Source organism: Corylus avellana, chromosome 5 (assembly GCF_965113065.1).
Source record: "Corylus avellana chromosome 5, dhCorAvel1.hap1.2, whole genome shotgun sequence".
Taxonomy (NCBI): domain Eukaryota; kingdom Viridiplantae; phylum Streptophyta; class Magnoliopsida; order Fagales; family Betulaceae; genus Corylus; species Corylus avellana.
The window spans coordinates 27,474,851-27,499,429 of record NC_142494.1 but is presented as its reverse complement, the minus strand read 5'-3'; the positions used below and the strand labels follow the sequence as shown (position 1 = coordinate 27,499,429).

General features: G+C 37.5%; 4 protein-coding genes across 6 annotated transcripts; 2 read left to right on the top strand and 2 right to left on the bottom strand.

Moving 5' to 3' along the window:
- Positions 1-1,086: 1,086 nt before the first annotated feature.
- Positions 1,087-3,154, bottom strand: LOC132183229 (small ribosomal subunit protein eS19x). Of its 3 annotated transcripts, none has more exons than XM_059596631.2 (4): positions 2,972-3,154; positions 1,668-1,758; positions 1,404-1,587; positions 1,087-1,274 (listed from the first exon to the last, which is right to left on the bottom strand). In XM_059596631.2, exons 1-4 carry the CDS (start codon positions 3,053-3,055, stop codon positions 1,196-1,198), a joined length of 438 nt encoding a protein of 145 aa, XP_059452614.2. In that variant the 5' UTR covers positions 3,056-3,154; the 3' UTR covers positions 1,087-1,195. The 3 variants fall into 3 exon arrangements, with proteins under 3 accessions (XP_059452614.2, XP_059452615.2, XP_088372767.1); XM_059596632.2 differs by lacking the exon at positions 1,087-1,274 and adding an exon at positions 1,295-1,325 and having other exon boundaries at positions 2,972-3,151; XM_088516641.1 differs by lacking the exon at positions 1,087-1,274 and having other exon boundaries at positions 1,400-1,587; positions 2,972-3,149.
- Positions 3,155-5,730: 2,576 nt separating this feature from the next.
- Positions 5,731-7,955, bottom strand: LOC132181111 (small ribosomal subunit protein eS19x). The gene is made up of 4 exons (XM_059594179.2): positions 7,771-7,955; positions 6,422-6,512; positions 6,121-6,304; positions 5,731-5,994 (listed from the first exon to the last, which is right to left on the bottom strand). The coding sequence occupies exons 1-4, from the start codon at positions 7,852-7,854 to the stop codon at positions 5,922-5,924; spliced, it is 432 nt and encodes a 143-aa protein (XP_059450162.1). The 5' UTR covers positions 7,855-7,955; the 3' UTR covers positions 5,731-5,921.
- Positions 7,956-9,236: 1,281 nt separating this feature from the next.
- LOC132183281 (putative mitochondrial-processing peptidase subunit beta, mitochondrial) lies at positions 9,237-15,181 on the top strand. The gene is made up of 9 exons (XM_059596684.2): positions 9,237-9,969; positions 11,258-11,422; positions 11,592-11,729; positions 11,827-11,978; positions 12,101-12,209; positions 12,980-13,078; positions 13,765-13,830; positions 14,513-14,620; positions 14,747-15,181. The coding sequence occupies exons 1-9, from the start codon at positions 9,301-9,303 to the stop codon at positions 14,831-14,833; spliced, it is 1,593 nt and encodes a 530-aa protein (XP_059452667.2). The 5' UTR covers positions 9,237-9,300; the 3' UTR covers positions 14,834-15,181.
- Positions 15,182-17,083: 1,902 nt separating this feature from the next.
- Positions 17,084-22,973, top strand: LOC132182561 (putative mitochondrial-processing peptidase subunit beta, mitochondrial). Its single transcript, XM_059595844.2, has 9 exons — positions 17,084-17,871; positions 19,162-19,326; positions 19,496-19,633; positions 19,731-19,882; positions 20,018-20,126; positions 20,897-20,995; positions 21,682-21,747; positions 22,294-22,401; positions 22,531-22,973. The coding sequence occupies exons 1-9, from the start codon at positions 17,203-17,205 to the stop codon at positions 22,615-22,617; spliced, it is 1,593 nt and encodes a 530-aa protein (XP_059451827.2). The 5' UTR covers positions 17,084-17,202; the 3' UTR covers positions 22,618-22,973.
- Positions 22,974-24,579: the final 1,606 nt, after the last annotated feature.

The following is a 24,579-nucleotide window of genomic DNA, read 5'->3' as shown; positions in this document are numbered from 1 at the left end:
CAAAAAATTATAACATGCTTTACAAATGTCAGCAAAAAATTGAAGGAGAAAATACCATATGAGAGAGCCCCTAGATTTAACGTTTTATCAAATTTGCTTGGTTTAAATTGTACAAAATCACTTATTCTTCTGTTGTCAAATACCTACCTCTATACACCCATTGTTAGTTTTTTTAACGATAAACAATGATAAGTAAAATCATGGCTACGCCATGGTCAATAATATTTATCAACAAGTATACGTATTGTTGAGTCAATACCAGTTAGCTTAGCAAAAAAAAAAAAAAAACAAAAGAGTTAAATTGGTCTATATGATTTGACATTGTAACAAATAAATCATTGGTGTTTCCAAATGAACTTATAAAGCCCTACGGTAAGACTCTTCGTAACAAAATGATCCCTTCCTACAAATTTAAACTATTTTTTCTGACATAATTCTTATTAACTTGCAAATTCATCCTCAAATTAATTTTTTTTTTTTTAAATTAAGATAAAAACTAAGAGAACAAATGGTTTGAGATGAGAGTAGCCAAACCACCTCCAAAAGCCTAAAAAACTGGCTATTGGAGGTGGCTAATTGTTAGAGAGTTATCAACACATAACTCTCTCCAAGTGAAGACAATGATAGTATTAGTTGTAATAAAAATATAACTCTAGTGTTTGGGTTATACTACCTTACCATCAAGTGTGGTTAAGGTCACAACTAATGCTATCCTTATCTTCACTTGAATGTAAGTTTAAATTCTTGATAATATGGAGAGAGTTATCAGTAACACTAATCCATCCCGTGGCTAGTGAAGATACAAGGAGCCCTTACTTTTTTTCTTGAGCTCGTGCTTCATCCAAGAAGTCATGCAGCTCACATAGGATAATGATAATGTAGAAGAGGGAAATGGATCCTCTCGATGATCCTTCTACTAAAGAAATTGTAAATGGTTCATGAGACTTTTGAAGAGTGTTCTAAAGTGATATAAAGTTAAAAAATATTTTGGAATATTTTGTGAGTATTTGATATTGTTTGGTAATGCTTTCGCTTATAGCCTTATACCGAGGCCAAAAAACCTTTAATTGACAATCTTGTAATATGGTTGCAAGATGAGCGCAAAAATACGTCCACAGACTAAGCACTGTTGCCACATTTCTTAATTTCTTAAGCAAAGAAAAATACACCTAAACGGCAGTATGCTCTACCAGATTCATTGATCAGGGGCAACCACAATCCTTCCAGCGACTTGGTCGAGATCCCGCTGACCGGTTGAGGTGATTTTCCTCCCACTAAGAAACAGAACAGCCACAAATAAGACCACATTTCAAGAAAGCACCAGACTGCAATATAGAGAAGCATCCAAGGAGAAGGAGAAGACCAATTACAAAAGAAAGGCTAATATAGAGAGAGCAGCTCACCCATTGGGCTCAACGTCAATAATGTAAATATTCGTCAACTGCTTTAGTATGTGGCGTGCAACAGCACCACTGCTCTTGCAGAAATGGGGTGGACGACTTCCATTCCTCTTACTCCCTCCGTAAATCCTTCGGAAAGAACCAACACCAAGACCTCCCCTCAAGTAGATCTTCCTTGCCATGGAGGCTGCACAATATTGCACACAAAATTCAGCAAGTTTTTCAGGATGCAGAACAAGATAAGAGGAAGAGAGAAAGGGTGCTTACCAGCTCTCACATAATACCAGTCAGGGTCATAAGGAGCCACCTCCTTGAATTGAGCAGTCTTCACAATATCCGCCCACTCAGGCAACTCCATCTGTTCACAAGAAAACAAATCCCAAGAAAATCAGACCAATCTAATATGCAAATCGTGAGAGCAGACTGCAGTACCATGGATAAAATAGCACACAACAACCATATTACATTCTAATATGCAACTGTAACTTTCAATTATCTACGATGCCAGAAAAGGACCAAAAGGCTGTAAATATAGATTTAGAAGAGAATTACGAAGAGCTTTGCATTTTGTTTCTATTAGAAAAATGTTTTCTGGGAAAGCACAAGAGTAACTCAAAATTTGATTTAAACAAACAAATGCCATTCCAGATGCCAATTACCTCACATCCCTACCACACAGACACAGGCAATGGCCAAAAATAAATTCAATTGATAAAAATGGCATCATATATTAAAGAAAAAGCAGTAACATCCTTAAATTTCTACTCATCAGCTGTACAATTTGCATGATACTTGTCATCAGAATAATACATTAATTGAAACTAATTCACAAAGCCAAAAATCAGAACACGCCTATGCAAGCACCAAACTAAGAAAAGGTATCATGTCAGGATAGTTGATAAGATAGACCTTTTCCATCTCTCTAGTCTCTTCAATGCGCAACAAAAAAAAAACCTCAAGCTGTATTAATGTATTCTACCAATCGTATACCATAGATCATAAAAAAACCGCACCTTTCAGTAATATAAGAGAATCATAAATGACAGATAACAAATCAGCACAATCAGAAAACAGACATACTAGCAAGATACACCAAAACCAACATAAAAGAGCATGGAAAGATACATATACGAACAAGAACAACATACTACACGAAGCAAAATAATGAGTATCAGCGGCACAGAAACAAAAATAGATCAATCAAAGCAAATCTAACCTTGGAAAATCACTATACCATTACAAGACTTCATTAGACCGATAAATTTTTTTTCATTTCCTGACTTTACTCGGTTTACCCAGCAACCAAAAGTAGAAAAACCGTTCCCAACTCACCAACTATAAGGTAGACTAAAAGTAATTCCAATAAAAAAAACCCAACTTTAGTTATACATCCCTACCATCATAAAAAGCAAATGGTCACAAAGTAAATCAAAATTAGGTCAAAATCCCAATACCCAAATCGCCAACTAATCAGTTTCTAGCACTTTCCTCGGGTTTTTTTTTTTTTTTTTGCTCGAGGAACAAAGAGAGAGAGGTAGCTAAGAGAGAGAATATCGACATGGATAATATACCTTGCCAGATCGTTTGAGATGAGCCGAGTAGGCCTTCACGAACTCGTGAGCTGAAACGTCCTTTACAGTCCTCGCAACCGCCATTGATGAAGCAAGGTGGGAGGCTTTGGGCGCACTGATGAAAGAGGCAAATCGCTGTGGCTGATATCAAGTTTGAAATAGAGTTTGAAACTGGTTTAAATTGATACCAGTGATATTGTATTCCATATATATATATATAGATGTACAATTGAAAATTTAAAAACTAATCAAACTAATTACACAATTTAAACTATTGACTCTTATCTCCGATAATAGATATAGGATTAGATTTAGATAGATTAAAAACAGAAGTTTCTCGCTAGGGCTTCTGATTCAGTACCATCGGCTTTTATACATAGCGGCCCCTTCTATTAAAAAAAAAAAACTTTGTCCAAATATATATATGCCCCATTTGAAATTGGGCTTTGAACTCTTCCAGGCTCTCCAACCCATTTCAGATAAGAAAGATATCTTATCACCCCCAGGACCCTCTCTCGCAGAGACACTCTACCACAGAATCCTCCTCAATGGCCTCCATTTGCTACTCTCTTTCGTTCCCTCCCATCCCCAAACCACCAAACTAGAAGATAATCGGATTCTACCACAGAACCCTCCTCAATGGCCTCCATTTGCTACTCTTTTTCGTTCCCTTCCATCCTCAAACCACCAAACTCGAAGATAATCGGACCCTTCCCCACATATCTCTCCAACCCATGTCCGAGCTCTATTCCCACAACATTCCGGAGCTTCAGAACCGGAGCCATTGAGTTGTCCACCCCAGTCGGTAAAGAAGCTCAGAAACCAAATGAAGCATCCATGAGCATCGACAAATATTCACAGCTTCTTCGACCTCAACTTGGGCAAGTGGAACGGTTCTTTCTTTGTAAGTTTATGCTTAATTGCTTTTAACGTTTTTGTATTTTTTAAGGCCGAGCTCTCTGTTTGCTGGCTGAGAAAAAGGAATTCTGGGTCTTATGTTTGATGTTATTTGATTGCAGATAATGAGTATTATGTCGAAATATGCTTAGTTTAAGTGTCTTTTATTGCCATGCCCCCAAAAAAGTCTTTCGTTGGTTTTCTGGGTCGATGAAAGATGAAAGTTTAGTTATCTTCTTTTTGGGATGCATTTTGCAGCAATTTGATGCTTATGGGAATTTGTTGCATAAACTGAGTACAAAGCTTGCGGTGAGCTCATATGGAGAAGATGAACTCGCCAGTCTCATTCAGATGTAAGCTTCAGTATTAATGAGCGTTGGTCATTGATAAGTGAATAATTATTGTTATTGATTCAATTGTTAGTGTTATTAAGGACGTATTGGGAGTTCGTTTTATTGTGTCCAACATAGAGAGGTAGAAGCTAAAGTGAAATTCTTTTATCCAGATAGAGCTTCAAAAAAGGGATCTAGTGCCATAGATGATTGTATTTTATTACCTTTCTTCATATACGCCGGTAGAGAGTAATACTATAGTGAAATTGGGGTAGATGGCCAAGTTTTTTGGTTGAGAATTTGGGTGATAAGTGGACATGAGTTTTATTTGTTTCATTATGGCTTATAAATTATAACATGCTTCACAAATTTAACAAAACATTGGAGGAGAAAATACCATACGAGTCCCTAGATTTAACCTTTTATCAAATGTGCTTGGTTTAAATTTTACCAAATCACTTATTCTTCTGTTATCAAATACCTTGCTCTATACAGTCACTGTTAGGCTTTTTAACGATAAACAATGACAAGTAGAATAATGGCTACGCCATAGTCAATAATATTTATCAATAAGTATACATATCATTAAGTCAATACTAGTTAGCTTCACCACAAAAAAAAGAAATTTGTTAAATTGGTCTATATGGTTTGACATTGTAACAAATAAAGATGGGCACGTGGAAAACGGATGCCACTCTTCTGGTAGCCGTTGTTTGCTTCATCGGAGTCTCCTTTGCTCGGTGAATTTCTTCCCGCTCTACTGTCCTTGGCCACTTGACTAACAAATAAGGCTAGCAATCGCTCGTTTTTCTTATTAGCATGGGATTGTGTTAATAATGAAAGACAGAACTTCTATTAGGGTAATCCCTTCTGTTATGCGTAAATCTCTATGGCTTCTTTCTTTTCTTTCGTAAGCCTATTTTCTGTAAGCTGAAGTTTTGTTAAAGCGCTCATCTTGACATTGTAACAAATAAATCATTGTTGTTTCCAAATGAACTTATAAAGCCCCATGGTAAGCCTCTTTCCCTTCGTTTCGACTATTTTTCCGACATAATTCTTATGAACTTATTAATTTATCATCAAATTAATTTTAAGAAAAAAAAAACACAAATGGTTTGAGATGAGAGTAGCCAAACCACAGACAACAGCCTTAAAAACTGGCTGTTGGAGGTGGCTAATCCATCCCATGGCTAGTGAAGACATAAGGAGCCCTTACTTTTTTTCTTGAGTTCGTACTCCATCCAAGAAGTCATGCAGCTGACATAGGATAATGTAGAAAAGGGAATTGGATCCTCTCCATGATCCTTCTACTAAGGAAACTGTAAATGTTTCATTGGAGGAAACTTTTTGGAGATATATCATAGTAATCACAATTTGAAATTGTTTGGTAATGCTTTCACATATACCGAGGCCAAAACCTTTGATTGACAAGCTTGCAATATGATAGCACGATGAGCACAAAAATACATCCACAGAGCGAGGCAACTTGGAAAAAACACAAAAGGGGTTTTGTTTGACAAACATCAGACATATCATAGTAATCCGAATTTAATAAAACTAAATATGTCGACACAACAAAACTCCAAAATTAAATACTGACAATGTGTCTTTGTAAAGATTCGGCAGTAGGAATAAAAAATTGTCTAGCACACGCTTTGTTACCACATTTCTTAAAGCAAAAAAGAAAAGACACCTCTACCAGACCTCAATCAATTCATTGATCAAGGAGCAACTACAATCCTTCCAGCAACTTGGTCGAGATCCCGCTGGCCCGTTGAGGTGATTTTCCTCCCACTAAGAAACAGCCACAAATAAGAATGTATCAGAAACTAAGACCACATTTCAAGAAAGCTGTGTAGTGATTAGAAGCATCCAAGGAGAAGACCAATTACAAAAGAAAGGCTAATATAGAGAGCTCACCCCTTGGCCTCAACGTCAATGATGTTCATATTCGCCAACTGCTTTAGAATGTGGCGTGCAACAGCACCACTGCTCTTGCAGAAATGGGGTGGACGACTTCCATTCCTCTTACTCCCTCCGTAAATCCTTCGGAAAGAACCAACACCAAGACCTCCCCTCAAGTAGATCTTCCTTGCCATGGAGGCTGCACAATATTGCACACAAAATTCAGCAAGTTGCAGAATAAAACCATGCTTCCACGGACAAAAGTAAATGTTTTCAGGATGCATAACAAGATAGAGGAAGAGAAAAAGGGAAATACCAGCTCTCACATAATACCAGTCAGGGTCATAAGGAGCCAGCTCCTTGAATTGAGCAGTCTTCACAATATCCGCCCACTCAGGCAACTCCATCTGTTCAGAAGAAAACAAATGTCAAGAAAATAAGACCAATGTAATATGTAAATCGTGAGAGCAGTACCATGGATAAAATAGCACACAACAACCATATTACATTCTAATATGCAACTGTATGATGCCAGGAAAGGGCCAAAAGGCTGTAAATATAGGGTTATAAGAGATTTCCTAAGAGCTTTGTATTTTGTTTCTATTAAAAAAAATGTTATCTGGGAAAGCACCAAAATTAACTCAAAATTTGATTTAAACAAACAAAAGCCATTCCAGATGCCAATGACCTCACATACCCACCACACAGGCAATGCCAAAAAATCAATTCAATTAATAAAAATGGCATCATATATTAAAGAACAATCAGTAACATCCTTAAATTTCTAATCATCAGCTGTACAATTTGCATGATACTTGTCATCAGAATAATACATTAATTTAAACTAATTCACAAAGCCAAAAATCAGAACACACCCATGCAAGCACCAAACTAAGAAATTATGCACAAACGATATTTTTAAATTACTGATTCCACCTAGGTATGATGTCAGGATAGTTGATAAGATAGACCTTTTCCATCTCTCTTCAATGCAAAAAAAAAGTCTCAAGCAGTATTAATGTATTCTACCAATCGCATACCATATATCATAAAAAAATCCGCACCTTTCAGTAATATAAGAGAACATAAATGACAGACCAATCAGTACAATCAGAAAACAGACACACTAGCAAGATACACCAAAACCAACATAAGAGAGCATGGAAAGATACATATACGAACAAGAACAGCATACTACACGGAGCGAAATAATGAGAATCAGCGGCAGAGAAACAAAAATAGATCAATGAAAGCAAATCCAGCCTTGGAAAATCACTCTACCATTACAAGACTTCATTGCAACAAGTTAATTTAGTTATCTACAACTAAACAATAAAAAAAAAGCAAAAACCATTAGACCGATAAATTTTTTTCACTTCCTATTACTTTCCTCGTTTTACCCGGCAGCAACCACAAAAGTAGAAAAACGTTCACAACTCACCAACTATAAGGTAGACTAAAAGTAATTCCAAAAAAAAAAACCAACTTTAGTCATATATCCATACCATCATAACAAAGCTCATGGTCACAAAGTAAATCAAAATTTGGTCAAAATCCCAATACCCAAATCACCAACGAATTAGTTTCTAGCACTTTCCTCCGTTTTTTTTTTTCGAGAAACAAAGAGAGGGGTAGCTAAGAGAGAATATCGATATAGATATATACCTTGCCAGATCGTTTGAGATGAGCCGAGTAGGCCTTCACGAACTCGTGAGGTGAAACGTCCTTCACAGTCCTCGCGGCCGCCATTGTTGAAGCAAGGTGAGAGGCTTTGGGCGCACTGATGAAAGAGGGTAATCGCTATGGCTCTCGCACTCGCTAGGGTTTCTGATTCAGTATTATCGGCTTTTATATAGAGCGGCCCCGTCTATTAAAAAAAAAACAAAGCATTAGCGGCCTTAGGGTTTCTTTTGTTTCTGACTCGGTTTCATATTTGATCCGGGCCATTAAACGGGCTGGGCATTGGGTAGTTGGTGTATATCTGGTTTGGCCCATTAAACTTTGGGCAGTCGCCCACGTTATGCGGCACATAACAGCACTACGTCGTACAAAATAAGGTTTATTCTTAAACATAGAAATAGAACTAATGTGGTTTGGTACGAGGAATTAAATAACTATTCGCATTATGTAATTTAGTAATAATATAATGCTGAGTATACTCTTTCGTACTAAAATTATTAAAATGCTCAAAATATATTTGAAAAATACATAATTTTGCTTGAAAACTCCATCCGTTTATTTTGCTTGGTTTATGCTTGTGAACAGGGGATCGGGGTAGTGGTCCAATCCAACCATGCGGGGCTTACATAAACTAACAACTTGGACCCTCTTGCTTATGTGATTATCAAATCTCATTGGAGAGGAGTTCCAGTGGTGGTATGATTTCTGCTGGGGGTTGGTCAGCCACCCATAAAATATTTATAATTTTAATTAATTTAATATAGGTTTGTAGAAAGATGAATAGTTATTACTCTTATTTTTTAGAGTAATATGTATTCTTCTAGGAATGATATGCAACCAAACAAAATAATAGGGAAAAAAAGTATACATATGCCATTCTACCACTTCGTTGTTAATGTTCAATATAAACTACTGATTGTATCAATTTCTCCTCCTAAACCATTCGTTTGCTTATGAAAATTGACGTTCATGATGCTTTGTTCTTAGCCGAGGAGTCAAGCATCAATTGGATAGGGTCACGTTTTGGTCAATTTTTAAAAATCTTTAAGTTTAGATTGCACTATTTGAACTGTTTTCAAGTGATTGTTGAATTGTCCCACCCTTTATTTTATGCGGTGTCTGTTGATATATTTCTTAAATTTCTTCATTTCCTTTGTATTTGTTTAGAAATTATATATATTTTTTTAAAAAAACAAAACCTCTTTCATATTATGGTTCCTCATTGTGGTTAAATGCTCTAACATCATAAGAAACTAGTATGTTTTGGTTTCCCATTTCCATTTGTAAGAAGACTAGTTGTATTTACATGCTAAAAGACCATTCACTTGGGCCAATTCAGCGACTCAAAATCGTAAGTACTAAAGCCCAAATTACGTGTTGCACTAAAACGACAACGTTCGCCCTCCAAACAAATCTGATCGCCCAAACGATACCCACCCTCAGTCCTCACTGCCACTAGAAAAAACACGAAGTAGTTCTTCCCCGTAGTAGACAGAGGGAGAGACAGACAGTGAGATGGCGATGAAGCACATTCTGACCCTATCTCGCCGGTCCCACAGGGCGGCCACGTCATACATAGCCCATGCCGCCCGATCGGCCTCCACCTCCCAGGCGATTGCCACGCCATCATCGGCCCCACCGCCCTCTCCTCCTCCCCCGACGGCCATGGTATACGACCGCCTCGCCGAGGCCTTGAAGTCCAAGCTCAAGCAGCTAGACAACCCGGACCCGCGCTTCCTCAAGCACGGGTCGCCCCACCCGGCCGCCGCGGACCACACCCGGATCCTCTCCGCCCCGGAGACCCGCGTCACCACCCTCCCGAATGGCCTCCGCGTGGCCACGGAGTCGAACCTCGCGGCCCGCACGGCCACCGTCGGCGTATGGATCGACGCCGGGTCGAGGTTCGAGACGGAGGAGACCAACGGAACGGCGCATTTCCTCGAGCACATGATATTCAAGGGAACGGAGAGGCGGAGCGCGTGGCAGCTGGAGGAAGAGATCGAGAACATGGGAGGCCATCTGAACGCCTACACGTCCAGGGAGCAGACCACGTACTACGCCAGGGTCTTGGACAAGGACGTGCCCAGGGCGCTCGACGTCCTCGCTGATATCCTCCAGAACTCCAAGTTCGACGAGCACCGCATTAGCCGCGAGAGGGACGTGATTCTCAGGGAAATGGAGGAGGTATTTGTTAGGGATTTGGTTGGATTCTTAAACAATATGTCTGTTCGACTCTGTGTGTGTTTGGAAGTGAAAGCCTGAAGCGTTTTGGTTGGTGAATAGTTATTTGGTTTCGTTTGCTTGATACGTGTTCTATTGTTAATTTTACAACGTTAGATTCTATGTGGGTGTTTATTGTAATTGTTGGATTTGAGGTAAAAAATTTCCGCTAATCATTTGGTTTGGTGTTCGTGCACTAATACCAAATAATCGTGCTTCATGGCTGATGATGGAATGGTTAAACATGAAATTTATTTCGTATTTTGTTGATCACGTACAGGTTACACGTGATTTAGATTGACAGGATGAGGAGAGATGATAATTTTTTTTGGTTTGGTTGAGAATATAACTATTAGTGAGATTCTAAATGGGCTGTATTAGTTGATCGCTGTATCCCAAAAAGTTCAAGCCTCTTTTACAACAAATAGCAGTTCGTTTGGCCTTGTTTGTTTCTTTTGTTCGATGAGTAATGAATCACATGCCTATTAAGTGCGAATATTTTGATGCATTGTTTCTCAGCAGTATTTTAGTAAAACGTGGTTGTAAAATTTGTTTTACTTAGATTGGGACATAAGATTATGATTTCCTTTTCCACACCCCACCTCATGTCTGCGTTTTCCATTTCTTTCCCTCTCTCTGCAAATGCCTGTTTTGTGCCTGTTGGAAGTTCAAATTCATGATTCAATCTTTGTTTTTTTAATCATATGGGCAGAGCCCTTTAATAGCGTACACCTTGAGAGAAACTTGGGAGAGTGTTGAGTTTCCATGAAGGGTCTTCTTTGTTGCACAATAATACCAAATTGCTTTTGGTGTAGTTTTTTAAGCCAACTTCCTTGAACCTAGGTTTGATAGGAAAAATATCATAACCTAAATTTTTATTCCAATTAAAGAAAGATAAATGACAAAATCGTGGTTGATCAGTTAATGCCCTGTCTTGCCCTTACACAAGTGGAGTGTTGAATACAAATGTACATACAAAGTTATACAAGTGGCATCTTTTTTTCTTGATTATTTTTAAGAGTATGAAGTGTCTTTCATCTGTAATAGAGCAGTAGCATGTGAGATAAATAAGAGAGACTCTTAACTGCTCCCTGCATTGATAGCTAACACTGATTGTTTCATGTATTATTCAACTGATATGTGGAAGTACAGGTGTTTGATTACGTTTTATGAAGATTACAGCAAACTGGCTTGTAGTCTTTGCTATCTTGCTTCTTATGGTTAGAGGTTTTATCTCATGTAGTTGCTATAGGTTGAGGGGCAGACTGGGGAAGTTATTTTCGATCACTTGCATGCAACTGCGTTCCAGCACACTCCTTTGGGAAGAACTATTCTTGGACCTGCTCAGAATATTAGGACAATCACAAAAGAACATCTCCAGAGCTATATTCAAACACACTACACAGCTCCGAGAATGGTATGCAAAAACTAATGAGTCTCTTCTTCAGTTTCTGTTCATATATGGTGGAATTAACAGAACTGATGAAGATGTTTCTTCTGTTTGGTTTTATTGCATTTTACAATGATCTGAAAGACTTTCTTTGGGCTGAGACTTTCATGGTTGTTTTTTGGAACCTGTATCGCAGGTCATTGCTGCTTCCGGAGCTGTGAAGCATGAAGACGTTGTCGAGGAAGTAAAAAAATTGTTTACAAAGTTGTCAGCAGATCCCACCACAGCTACTCAACTAGTTGCAAAAGAACCAGCATTTTTTACCGGTTCTGAGGTAGGGGACATATATCTTGAGTACTTTGTAATATCTTTATATGAAAAAAAAGGTTTGTCTACTATATATCAAATTATGTTAATGTGGTGAAAACCAGGTTAGGATAATTGATGATGATATGCCTCTGGCACAATTTGCGGTTGCTTTTAATGGAGCATCTTGGACAGATCCAGATTCCATTGCGCTGATGGTAATGCAGGCTATGCTGGGTCCATGGACTAAAAGTGCTAGTGGTGGAAAGCACATGGGGTGAGCTCCCTTTAGAACTAATCACTTCTAACCTGAACCACTTGAGTTCTTTATAAAGGCATTTTTTCTTTTTTCTTTTTGAAGCACATGCATTGATAATAATTTTGACAATCTTTAAATAGTTCCGAGCTGGCACAGAGGATTGGCATTAATGAAATTGCAGAAACCATGATTTCTTTTAACACCAACTATAAAGACACTGGTCTATTTGGTGTTTATGCTGTTGCTAAGGTGAGGTGCCTTTTAACACCAACTATAAAGACACCGGTCTTTTTGGCATTATTGATCTCATGGACAAATTGTTTCGCTGTACAAAACATAGTTTGCATACACTTTTCTTTGTATTGTCGTTCTTCTCTTTAGATGACAAAATGTGGACAAGAAAGCTAAGCGCCTGTCGAGTTATTGTAACCTTGTAAACCTTGTAAAGTTTCCTAGCAGTCCATCTTCTGGATTTGTCATATATATTGTCTATATATTAAACTCTTCTTGAATTGCTAGCTCTTTCAGCTTTTATTTTTTGGTGGGGTTGTCAGTTACTAGTGGATTTTTTTTTTTTTCTCTTTGAAACAAATATAAGTACTACTATTGTGATATTTTGAAGATGTGATTTCTTGTTGTTTTGAGAGTTATATCTGCCATACAAGGCAAATAGCTTGTTCATTGGCTTTTCTGGCCTGGGGTTTAGATACTTTCATAAAAAAATATTGATATCTCCCCCTCTACCTCTACAACATATGTGCATGGACATTACATTACCTTTTTGTGTGTCTATATGCATGAATGCATTCATTAGTAGTTCTAATGACTTAAATTTTTGAATGATATTTCGAAGAAATGCTACTTGTGGTATTCCTTGTCTGTACTCTGCACCTTTCAATTAGCTTGTGCAACTTGTGTAGATGGTCATGTATATATAAGCCATTTAATGTTTTATATCAAATTGATTCTCTGAGACATCTGCCAGTTATTTTGATGAATTTGCTATCTTATTATTTCAGCCGGATTGCTTAGATGATTTGGCATATGCAATAATGTATGAGACCACCAAGTTATGTTATCGAGTTTCAGAAGCTAATGTTATTCGTGCGTGTAATGAGGTAGCCACCAATGCTTTCATTTTTTAATTGACATCTGATGCCTGGTTACTTTTGAAATCAAAATATTTTTATTGAATATAAACTATGATTGCAAGCTTCATTTATTTTTTTCTATTTGGTTTATTCAAACTAAACGTTAGTTACAAGAAGCTTTATTTCTTTAAGAGTGACCGTAAGGTGGGACATATTGCTGATAGGCCACTTTCATAGAGTTGTGGGATAATAATGTTAACGGATACCACCATGGCAAAAAATAAAAACATAACAAATCAAAATTATAACCGATAATTTGATGGAGTTAATTTATATTCCTCAATGGTCTAGAATTATTGTTGCTAATAGTGCTAGGCGACGTATAAAACTTATCAAAAAAATAGTGCCAGGCAAAGTGAAATTCTAGATGTACGTGTATGCATATTCTAGATGTGGGTGTGCGTGTTCACATGTATTTTTAGAATTTCGATGCTGTTCTGGATCTGTTCTTTTAGGATCTAAAATGTTTCAGGTGTTATCCATAAATGTGCTTTTCAAGAACTTGAATTGGGTTAAGAAACATCTTAATTAGCATACTTGTTAGTTGTTAATATGTTTCTATATAGAATTTGTTGAAGTTCATGGTTATGCCAGGTCATCTATAATTTAATATTCCTGTAGCCATTGCCAATTACTGGTATCCTTTGTTGCAGTTGAAATCTTCTCTGATGCTTAGAATTGATGGAACAAGTCCTGTGGCTGAAGATATTGGGCGCCAGGTGTGACTTCTTTCCATATTAAGACAATTTTAAAGAAGGAAATATTCATTTGATTTTGTTATATAACCTTTTTAAGCTAAAGTATACTAGGTAGAAAACACTGCCAATCAGATGAAAGAATTAAACCAGATGAAAGATTGGTTTATTACTTATCAAAAATCAGATGAAAAAATTAAACCAGACAATCAGTGTCTATGATCCGGATTGTTTCATATCATTTGACCAGCTGATTTGATTTGATTCCTCAATGGGTCGGTCAATCTGATCCCTCCACTGGGTGCTTCCTTAGTTCGAGTTGCACCTTGTTCCTTGCTTTGTGTATGTCTTCATCAAACCCCAGTTTGAAACGTTGATACCCTACAATTTAATGGCTACTTGGATGATAGTATGAAAAGATGATGTATGTGCTTAGCAAAAAAGAGAAGGTGATGTATGTGACATCTATATGTTACAGATTCAAAAGTAACTACAATAAATGTCATTTTATTGGAAACCCCTTCTGTCCCCAATGGGTAGCTCAATCGGGTGAGGATCACGCCTTATGAAACGGAAGTCACTAGTTCGAATCCCCTTTTTTTTTTTGTGGATATGTGAAAAAAAATAAAAAAATAAAAAATATTGGAAACCCCTTCTGCTTACATAATTCCTAATTTTATTTCCCTTGGTTTGCTTATGCATGCAGTTACTTACATATAGCCGAAGAATCCCATTCGCCGAATTATTTGCCAGAATTGATGCGGTTGATGCAAGCACCATTAAACGCGTTGCAAACAAATTTATTTTTGACAAGGTGAGGACTACAACCTACCTAACCTGCTGGGTATAGAAAATGAAGCATAATTTTATGAAGCTCGGCGCCAGTTGGATCAAAATTTGAGGTTTTGAAGCTCCCTTCATCCATTGCTTGGTTTTGCAGGATATTGCAATTGCTGCGATGGGGCCAATCCAAGGTTTGCCTGACTACAACTGGTTCAGACGGAGGACCTACTGGAACCGCTACTAGTCTGCTTTAAAATTTTTGCCTTTTTATTGTGTATTACCCTGGTTGGGTGGTCTGGTCTCAGATAACTTGCATTTTTTTGAAATCAATGCCCTTAGAGAGCTGGCATTTTAATTTATCGATTTTATGTCTTTTCTTTTCTTTTTCTTTTTTTTTTTTTTTTTTTTTTTTTTTTTTTGTAACATTGCGTATAAAGAAATTAGGGTATGCTTCCGCCAATGTTGCGATTCTGAATTACAAGACACTGAATTCCTCCCATGTTTCCAAGCAAAATTCAAAGTTCTATCGGCTAATATCATTTTGTGACATTCCTCATTTGTTTGAATCTGCCAAATGAATGTGGGTGTCTTCGTTCCCTTATACAATATGTTTTAGATGATACAGTTTTATACAGACTTTTGTGTTTTATAAATGGTGTGTAAAAGGGATGAAATCTTGATCTGAAGGGAAAGATGTAAAACCTAAAAACAGACCCTTGATGATGGGCAAATCTGTTACAGATTGATCCGCCAATGGGAGGGGTGCCAATTAGAAGACACTGAATTCCCCCAAGAGCATCACTAACAAAGTGTGACAAACATGCAAGGCAATAAAAACAACACACCAAAACACCTGCCAAAAGACAAATATAAAGGAAATGAAATAAAACAACTAGAAACGAAATAAAAAAAATAGTTGGAGAGACAAGAAATCAAACCACATCCAGAGAGACGGATCTAGTGCAAAAGGTGTGATGGGCACTAGCAGATCCAAGTAGGGAGGTGGTGGAGCACGAGTCGAGGTGGACCAGGCGATGGGCGGTCGATCGAGCAGGGATGACACAAATCGGAGCCAAACCCAACGAAACAACAGGCATAGCGAATAGAGAAGGACGGAAGATCGGCCTTAAAAAAAAAAACTCTAAAATCAGAAAAGGAGCTGAGAAGGAGGGAGAGGAAGAAAACGCCCAAAAAGCAAGGGATATAAAGTAAATAGGCTAGCTCTAGGGTGGAAAGAAAAAGATGAGGAGGAGGAGGGGGGAGGGGGAGAACAAGGGTTCTCCTACTCTGACAACGCTCTTTGCTAGAGATGAAACCCTAGCAGAAAGCGTCTTGAGAGAGAGAGAGAGAGCAAAAACTATCAAATGAGAGTTGTTAATATTCTAACATTTTACTTATTCGACTTACAGAACAATCAGAAGGCAGACTCGCATAAAAGGTAGAATATTACTCATTTTCTTTATTTATTGTAAATCTTAATTGTTTGATTAGGAGAAGTCCATTTTTGCAAAGTCCACATAAATAGGCGTACACCACGCATTGAATTCTATAGATAATTTTGTAGTATTTCCTATGTACAAATTCAGAAAGAGGTAGTGGCTCATATTCATATTAGATGAGTGAAAACCGCTTGCTCCTGTCTACATAGTCACTCACTCTCACTTATCACAATATATCTGTCAGGATAGTTGATAAGATAGACCTTTTCCATCTCTCTTCAATGCAAAAAAAGACTCAAGCAGTATTAATGTATTCTACCAATCGTATACCATAGAATGATAGATCATAAAAAAACCCACACCTTTCAGTAATATAAGAGAAAACATAAATGACAGACCAATCAGCACAATTAGAAAACAGACATTGAGACATACTAGCAAGATACACCAAAACCAACATAAGAGAGCATGGAAAGATACATATACGAATAAGAACAACATACTACATGAAGCAAAATAATGAGCATCAGCTGCACAGAAACAAAAATAGATCAATCAAAGCAAATCCAAACCTTGGAAAATCACTATAAGACTTCATTGCAACAAGTTAATTTAGTTATCTACAACTAAACAAGAAAAAAACAAAAACCATTAGACCGACAATTTTTTTTCATTTCCTATTACTTTCCTCGGTTTACTCAGACTCTATTGATGTATTTATTTCATTTCTCCTCTCTCCTTTGTATTTGGTTATATATATATATATATATATATATATATATTTTAAGAACCTCTTTTTTATTTTTATTTTCTTTTCTTTTTTGACATGAAAAAAAACCTCTTTTCATAGTATAGTTTATCATGGTGGTTTACATGCTCTAATCATAAGAAACCAGGACCTGGATGTTTTGGTTTCCCATTTCCATTTGTAAGAAGACTTCTTGTATTTACATGCCAACGCCTTTCACTTGGGCCAATTGAGCGACTTAAAATCGCAAGTCGCAAGTACTATAAAGCCCAAATTACGTGTTGCATCAAAACGACGTCGTTCGTCCTCCAAACAAATCTGATCGCCCAGGCGATACCCAACCTCAGTCCTCACTGCTCCTAGAAAAAACCACGAAGTAGTTCTTATCTCAAACCCTAGTAGACAGAGGGAGAGACAGACACAGAGATGGCGATGAAGCACCTTCTGACCCTATCTCGCCGGTCCCACAGGGCGGCCACGTCATACCTAGCCCAGGCCGCCCGATCGGCCTCCACCTCCCAGGCGATCGCCACGCCATCATCGGCCCCACCGCCTTCCCCTCCTCCCCCGACGGCCATGGTATACGACCGCCTCGCCGAGGCCGTCAAGTCCAAGATCAAGCAGCTAGACAACCCGGACCCGCGCTTCCTCAAGCACGGGTCGCCCCACCCGGCCACCGCGGACCTCACCCGAATCCTCTCCGCCCCGGAGACCCGCGTCACCACCCTCCCAAATGGCCTCCGCGTGGCCACGGAGTCGAACCTCGCGGCCCGCACGGCCACCGTCGGCGTATGGATCGACGCCGGGTCGAGGTTCGAGACGGAGGAGACCAACGGAACGGCGCATTTCCTCGAGCACATGATATTCAAGGGAACGGAGAGGCGGAGCGCGAGGCAGCTGGAGGAAGAGATCGAGAACATGGGGGGCCATCTGAACGCCTACACGTCCAGGGAGCAGACCACGTACTACGCCAGGGTCTTGGACAAGGACGTGCCCAGGGCGCTCGACGTCCTCGCTGATATCCTCCAGAACTCCAAGTTCGATGAGCACCGCATTAGCCGCGAGAGGGACGTGATTCTCAGGGAAATGGAGGAGGTATTTGTTAGGGATTTGGTTGGATTCTTAAATAATATGTCTGTTCGACTCTGTGTGTGTTTGTAAGTGAAGGCCTGAAGCTTTTTGGTTGGTGAATAGTTGTTTGGTTTCGTTTGCTTGATACGTGTTCTATTGTTAATTTTACATCGTTAGATTCTATGTGGGTGTTTATTGTCATTGTTGGATTTGAGGTAAAAAATTTCCGCTAATGATTTGGTTTGGCGTTCGAGCACTAATACCGAATAATTGTGCTTCATGGCTGATGATGGAATGGTTAAACATGAAATTTATTTCGTATGTTGTTGATCACGTACAGGTTACGCGTGATTTAGATTGACAGGATGAGGAGAAATGATAATTTTTTTTGGTTTGGTTGAGAATATAACTATTAGTGAGATTCTAAATGGGCTGTATTAGTTGATCGCTGTATCCCAAAAAGTTCAAGCCTCTTTTACAACAAATAGCAGTTGTTCGTTTGGCGTTGTTTGTTTCTTTTGTTCGATGAGTAATGAATCGCATGCCTATTAAGTGTGAATATTTTGATGCATTGTTTCTCAGCAGTATTTTAGTAAAATGTGGTTGTAAAATTTGTTTTCCTTAGATTGGGACATAAGATTATGATTTCATTTTTCACACCCCACCTCATGTCTGCATTTTCCATTTCTTTCCCTCTCTCCGCAAATGCCTGTTTCGTGCCTGTTGGAACTTCAAATTCATGATTCAATCTTTGTTTTTTTAATCATATGGGCAGAGTCCCCTTAATATCGTACACCTTGATAGAAACTTACGGGAGTGTTGAGTTTACATGAAGGGTCTTCTTTGTTGCACAATAATACCAAATTGCTTTTGGAGTAGTTTTTTAAGCCTACTTCTTTGAACATAGGTTTGATACGAAAAATATCATAACCTAAATTTTTATTCCAATTAAAGAAAGATAAATGAGAAAATCGTGGTTGATCAGAGTTAATGCCCTGTCTTGCCCTTACACAAGTGAAGTGTTGAATACAAATTTCCATACAGAGTTATACAAGTGGCGTCTTCTTTCTTGATTATTTTTAAGAGTGTGAAGTGTCTTTCATCTGTAATAGAGCAGTAGCATGTGAGATAAATAAGAGAGACTCTTAACTGCTCCCTGCGTTGATAACTAACAGTGACTGTTTCATGTATTATTCAACTTATATGGGGAAGTATAGGTGTTTGATTACGTTTTATGAATATTACAGCAACTGGCTTGTAGTCTTTGCTATCTTGCTTCTTATGGTGAGGTTTTATCTCATGTAATTGCTGTAGGTTGAGGGGCAGACTGAGGAAGTTATTTTCGATCACTTGCATGCAACTGCATTCCAGTACACTCCTTTGGGAAGAACTATTCTTGGACCTGCTCAGAATATAAGGACAATAACAAAAGAACATCTCCAGAGCTATATTCAAACACACTACACAGCTCCCAGAATGGTATGCAAAAACTAATGAGTTTCTTCTTCGGTGTCTGTTTATATATGGTGGAATTAATAGAACTGGTCAAGATGTTTCTTCTGTTTGGTTTTATTGCATTTTACAATGATCTGAAAGACTTTCTTTGGGCTGAGACTTTCATGGTTGTTTTTTTGAACCTATATCTCAGGTCATTGCCGCTTCCGGAGCTGTGAAGCATGAAGATGTTGTTGAGGAAGTAAAAAAATTGTTTACAAAGTTGTCAGCAGATCCCACCACAGCCACTCAGCTAGTTGCAAAAGAACCAGCATTTTTTACCGGTTCTGAGGTAGGGGAGATATATCTTGAGTACTTTGTAATATCTTTATATGAAAAAAAAGGTTTGTCTAATATATATCAAATTATGTTAATGTTGTGAAAACCAGGTTAGGATAATTGATGATGATATTCCTCTGGCACAATTTGCGGTTGCTTTTAATGGAGCATCTTGGACAGATCCAGATTCCATTGCTCTGATGGTAATGCAGGCTATGCTGGGTTCATGGAATAAAAGTGCTAGTAGTGGAAAGCACATGGGGTGAGCTTCCTTTAGAACTAATCACTTTATGGCATATCAGATTTCTAACCTGAACCACTTAAGATCTTTATTAAGGCATTTTTTTCTTTTCTTTTTGAAGCACATGCATTGATAATTTTGACAATCTTTAAACAGTTCTGAGCTGGCACAGAGGATTGGCATTAATGAAATTGCAGAAAGCATGATGTCTTTTAACACCAACTATAAAGACACTGGTCTATTTGGTGTTTATGCTGTTGCTAAGGTGAGGTGCCTTTTAACACCAACTATAAAGACACTGGTCTTTTTGGCATTATTGATCTCATGGACTATTTGTTTCACTGAACAGAACATAGTTTGCATACAGTTTTCTTTGTATTGTCTTCCTTCTCTTTAGATGACAAAATGTGGACAACAAAGCTGAGTGCCTGTTGAGTTATTGTAACCTTGTAAAGTTTCCTAGCAGTCCAGTTCTTCTTCTGGATTTGTCATATGTATTGTCTATATATGAAACTCTTCTTGAATTGCTAGCTCTTTCAGCTTTTATTTTTCGGCGGGGTTGTCTGTTATCAGTGGATTTTTCATTTTTCTCTTTGATACAAATATAATTACTACTATTGTGAGATTGGAGTTTGAAGATGTGATTTCTTTTGTCTGGTTGTTTTGAGAGTTATATCTGCCATACAAGGGAAATAGCTTGTTCATTTGCTTTTCTGGCCTGGGGTTTAGATACTTACATAAAAATTATTGATATCTCCCTCTCTCTCTCCCCCCCTCTTCAACATATATGCATGGACGTTACATTACCTTTGTGTATGTCTATATATGCATGTATGCACTCATTAATGGTTCTAATGATATATCAAAGAGATGCTACTTGTGGTATTCCTTGTCTGTACTCTGTACCTTTTCAATTATCTTGCGCAAATTGTGTAGATGGTCATGTATATATAAGCCATTTAATGTTTTATATCAAATTGATTCTCAGAGACATCTGCCATTTATTTTGATGAATTTGCTATCTTATTATTTCAGCCGGATTGCTTAAGTGATTTGGCATATGCGATAATGTATGAGACCACGAAGTTATGTTATCGAGTTTCAGAAGCTGATGTTATTCGTGCGCGTAATCAGGTAGCCACCAATCCTTTCATTTTTTAATTGACATCTGATACCTGGTTACTTTTGAAATCAAAATATTTTTAGTGAATATAAACTATGATTGCAAGCTTCATTTATTTTTTTTTTCTATTTGGTTTATTCAAACTAATGTTAGTTACAAGAAGCTTCATTTCTTTACAAGTGACCGTAAGGTGGGACATATTACTGATATGCCACTTTCATAGAGTTGTGGGATAATAATGTTATCGGATACCGCCATGGCAAAAACTAAAAACAAAACAAAACAAATCAAAATTATAACAGATAATTTGTTGGAGTTAATTTATATTCCTCAATGATCTAGAATTATTGCTGCTAATAGTGCTAGGCGAAGTGTAAAACTTATCAAAAAAATAGTACCAGGCGAAGTGAAATTCTAGATGTATGTGTATGCACATTCTAGATGTGGTTGTGCATGTTCACATGTTTTTTTAGAATTTTGATGCTGTTTTGGATCTGTTCTTTTAGGATCTAAAATGTTTCAGGTGTTATCCATAGATGTGCTTTTCAAGAACTTGAATTGGGTTAAGAAACATCTTAATTAGCATACTTGTTAATGTGTTTCTATATAGAATTTGTTGAAGGTCATGGTTATGCCAGGTCATCTATAATTTAATATTCCTGTAGCCATTGCCAATTACTGGTCTCCTTTGTTGCAGTTGAAATCTTCTCTGATGCTTCACATTGATGGAACAAGTCCTGTAGCTGAAGATATTGGGCGCCAGGTGTGACTTCTTTCCATATTAAGACAATATTAAAGAAGGAAATATTCATTTTATTTTGTTATAACCTTTTTAAGCCAAAGTATAATAGGGGTAGAAAACACTGCCAATCAGATGAAAAAATTAAACCAGATGAAAGATTGGTGGTTTATTACTTATCAAAAATCAGATGAAAAAATTAAACCAGACAGTCAGTGTCTTTATGATCCGGATTGTTTCATATCATTTGACCAGCTGATTTGACTCCTTAGTGGGTCAATCTGATCCCTCCACTGGGTGCTTCCTTGGTTCGAGTTGCACCTTGTTCCTTGCTTTATGTATGTCTTCATCAAACCCCAGTTTGAAACATTGATACCTTACAATTTAATGGTTACTTGGATGATAGTATGAAAAGATGATGCATGTGCTTAGCCAAAAAGATAAGGTGATGTATGTGACATCTATATGTTACAGATTCAAAAGTAACTACAATAAATGTCCTTTTATTGGAAATCCCTTCTGCTTGCATAATTCTTAATTTTATTTCCCTTGGTATGCTTATGCATGCAGCTACTTACATATGGCCGAAGAATCCCATTCGCTGAATTGTTTGCCAGAATTGATGCTGTTGATGCAAGCACCATTAAACGCGTTGCAAACAAATTTATTTTTGACAAGGTAAGGACTACAACCTACCTAACTTGCTGGGTATAGAAAATGAAGCATAATTTTATGGAACTCTGCGCCAGTTGGAAGATCAAAATTTGAGGTTTTGAAGTTCCCTTTATCCATTGCTTGGTTTTGCAGGATATTGCAATTGCTGCGATGGGGCCAATCCAGGGTTTGCCTGACTACAACTGGTTCAGACGCAGGACCTACTGGATCCGCTACTAGTCTGCTTTAAAATTTTTGCCCTTTTATTGTGTATTACCCTGGTTGGGTGGTCTGGTCTCAGATACCTTACATTTTTTTTTTAAAATCAATGTCCTTGAAGAGCTGGCATTTTAATTTATCTGTTTTAGGTCTTTTTTTTGTAACATTGCGTATAAAGAAATAAGGGTATGCTTCCATCAATGTTGCGATTCTGAATCAGAAGGCACTGATTTCGTCCCATGTTTCCAAGCAAAATTCAAAGTTGTATTGGCTGATATTATTTTGTGACATTCCTCATTTGTTTGAATCTGCCAAATGAATGTGGGTGTCTTCGTTCCCTTACACAATATGTTTTAGATGATACAGTTTTATACCGACTTTTGTGTTTTATAAATGGTGTGAAAAATGGGTTGGACTCTTGCTCTGAAGGGAAAGATGTAAAACCTTAAGACAGACCCTTGATGATGGTCTAATCTGCTACAGATTGATCTGCCAATGGTTGGTGCCCAAACCAATCCGAGGGTACCTACAAAAAAATAAAAATAAAAATAAAATTGGAGGGCGCAGGCGTCAGTCTGTTATATGAATTAAATTCAATCTCATTAAAGTCAACAATAAAAGGTAGAATATTATTATATATATATACATATATATTGTGAGTACATAAGCCAAAAAACAAAACAAAAAAGGCCTTTGAATATTCTAACCTTTTACTTATACGTCTTATAAAAGAGTAAGGAAGTGGACAGGCATAAAAGGTGGAATATTACTTATTTTCTTTCTTTATTGTAAATCTTAATTGTTTGATTAGGAGAAGTCTATTTTTGCAAAGACCACATCAATAGAGGTGTACACGCATTGAATTCTATAGATAATAGATAATTTCGTACTATTCCTTATATACAAATTCAGGAAAAGGTAGTGGCGTCCCTAAGGGGTAGCTCAATCAGCTGTGAATCACGCTTCATGAAGCGAAGGTCACTAGTTCGAATCCCCTCTCTCCCTTCCCTTATGTGAACATGTCAAAAAAAAAAAAAAAAGGAAGAGGTAGTGGCTCGTTTTCACCGCTTGCTCCTATCTACATAGTCACTCACTCTCACTGATCACAATATATCTGTCACCAAGTTCACATTCTGCAGCAACAATACACATATGGCCAGCGTTCAACTTCTCGATCGCCATATATATGAGACAAGAAATAATAATAATAATAATAATAATAATAATATTATTATTATTATTAAAAAAGTCAATTATTGCGGCAAATTTTCCTTGCAATTTACTGAGTCTAGGAAGACATGCACGACCTCCATTGCCTATATATATATATATATATATATATATGGGAAGCAATGCCAAAAGCTAGAAATATTCAAAAATCTCCTTCATCTGTAGCAGGCTAGCAGCATGCACCCAAACAACCAGAACGCTCCTCGCGATGGGAAATGGTCTACCGGACTTTGTGGTCGTTGTGATGACCCCCTCAACTGTAATGGATCGATACATCTTTTTACACCTTGATTTTCCTTTTGGTAATTATGGCTTAGATATTTAACCTGTTGATCACTTTTTGTAGATGTCATAACATGTTGCTTTCCATTTATCACCGCCGGCCAGATTGTGGAGATTGTTGATGGAGGAAATACATGTAAGCAAACTCGATCTTGTGATCGTTATTTAATATATTTACTGTGATTTTCTGTATAAACTAGTATCAAACTCATATCATATGCTAATTATATTAATCTAGTTTAATAACATGATTTGTTTTTTAATTAATTTTTCTTGAGCTAAATAACAATACACTTGCTGCTAATTATAAATTATATATTTCCAGCACTGACTTTATTTACTATTAGAAAAAGGGTATAATAATTAGGACTAACTTGTTAAAAAAACCCACCTAGTTTTTGAAGAAACTTATAATGCAATATATATATTTTTTTGCTGCAAAGAGATATGGTGTGGCAAGCATCAAAATCT

What these genes read in the sequence shown, in the direction of transcription:
- LOC132183229 (XM_059596631.2), bottom strand. Translation starts at nt 3,055, where the DNA reads ATGGCGGTTGCGAGGACTGTAAAGGACGTTTCAGCTCACGAGTTCGTG. An exon ending in ATCTCAAACGATCTGGCAAG is followed by an intron (nt 1,759 to 2,971) that starts GTATATTATCCA and finishes TCTTGTGAACAG; the next exon opens with ATGGAGTTGCCTGAGTGGGC. An exon ending in ATTGACGTTGAGCCCAATGG is followed by an intron (nt 1,275 to 1,403) that starts GTGAGCTGCTCT and finishes TCTGTTTCTTAG; the next exon opens with TGGGAGGAAAATCACCTCAA.
- LOC132181111 (XM_059594179.2), bottom strand. Translation starts at nt 7,854, where the DNA reads ATGGCGGCCGCGAGGACTGTGAAGGACGTTTCACCTCACGAGTTCGTG. An exon ending in ATCTCAAACGATCTGGCAAG is followed by an intron (nt 6,513 to 7,770) that starts GTATATATCTAT and finishes TCTTCTGAACAG; the next exon opens with ATGGAGTTGCCTGAGTGGGC. An exon ending in ATTGACGTTGAGGCCAAGGG is followed by an intron (nt 5,995 to 6,120) that starts GTGAGCTCTCTA and finishes GCTGTTTCTTAG; the next exon opens with TGGGAGGAAAATCACCTCAA.
- LOC132183281 (XM_059596684.2), top strand. Translation starts at nt 9,301, where the DNA reads ATGGCGATGAAGCACATTCTGACCCTATCTCGCCGGTCCCACAGGGCG. An exon ending in ACTACACAGCTCCGAGAATG is followed by an intron (nt 11,423 to 11,591) that starts GTATGCAAAAAC and finishes CCTGTATCGCAG; the next exon opens with GTCATTGCTGCTTCCGGAGC. An exon ending in ACAAATTTATTTTTGACAAG is followed by an intron (nt 14,621 to 14,746) that starts GTGAGGACTACA and finishes TTGGTTTTGCAG; the next exon opens with GATATTGCAATTGCTGCGAT.
- LOC132182561 (XM_059595844.2), top strand. Translation starts at nt 17,203, where the DNA reads ATGGCGATGAAGCACCTTCTGACCCTATCTCGCCGGTCCCACAGGGCG. An exon ending in GTGTTTATGCTGTTGCTAAG is followed by an intron (nt 20,127 to 20,896) that starts GTGAGGTGCCTT and finishes TTATTATTTCAG; the next exon opens with CCGGATTGCTTAAGTGATTT. An exon ending in ACAAATTTATTTTTGACAAG is followed by an intron (nt 22,402 to 22,530) that starts GTAAGGACTACA and finishes TTGGTTTTGCAG; the next exon opens with GATATTGCAATTGCTGCGAT.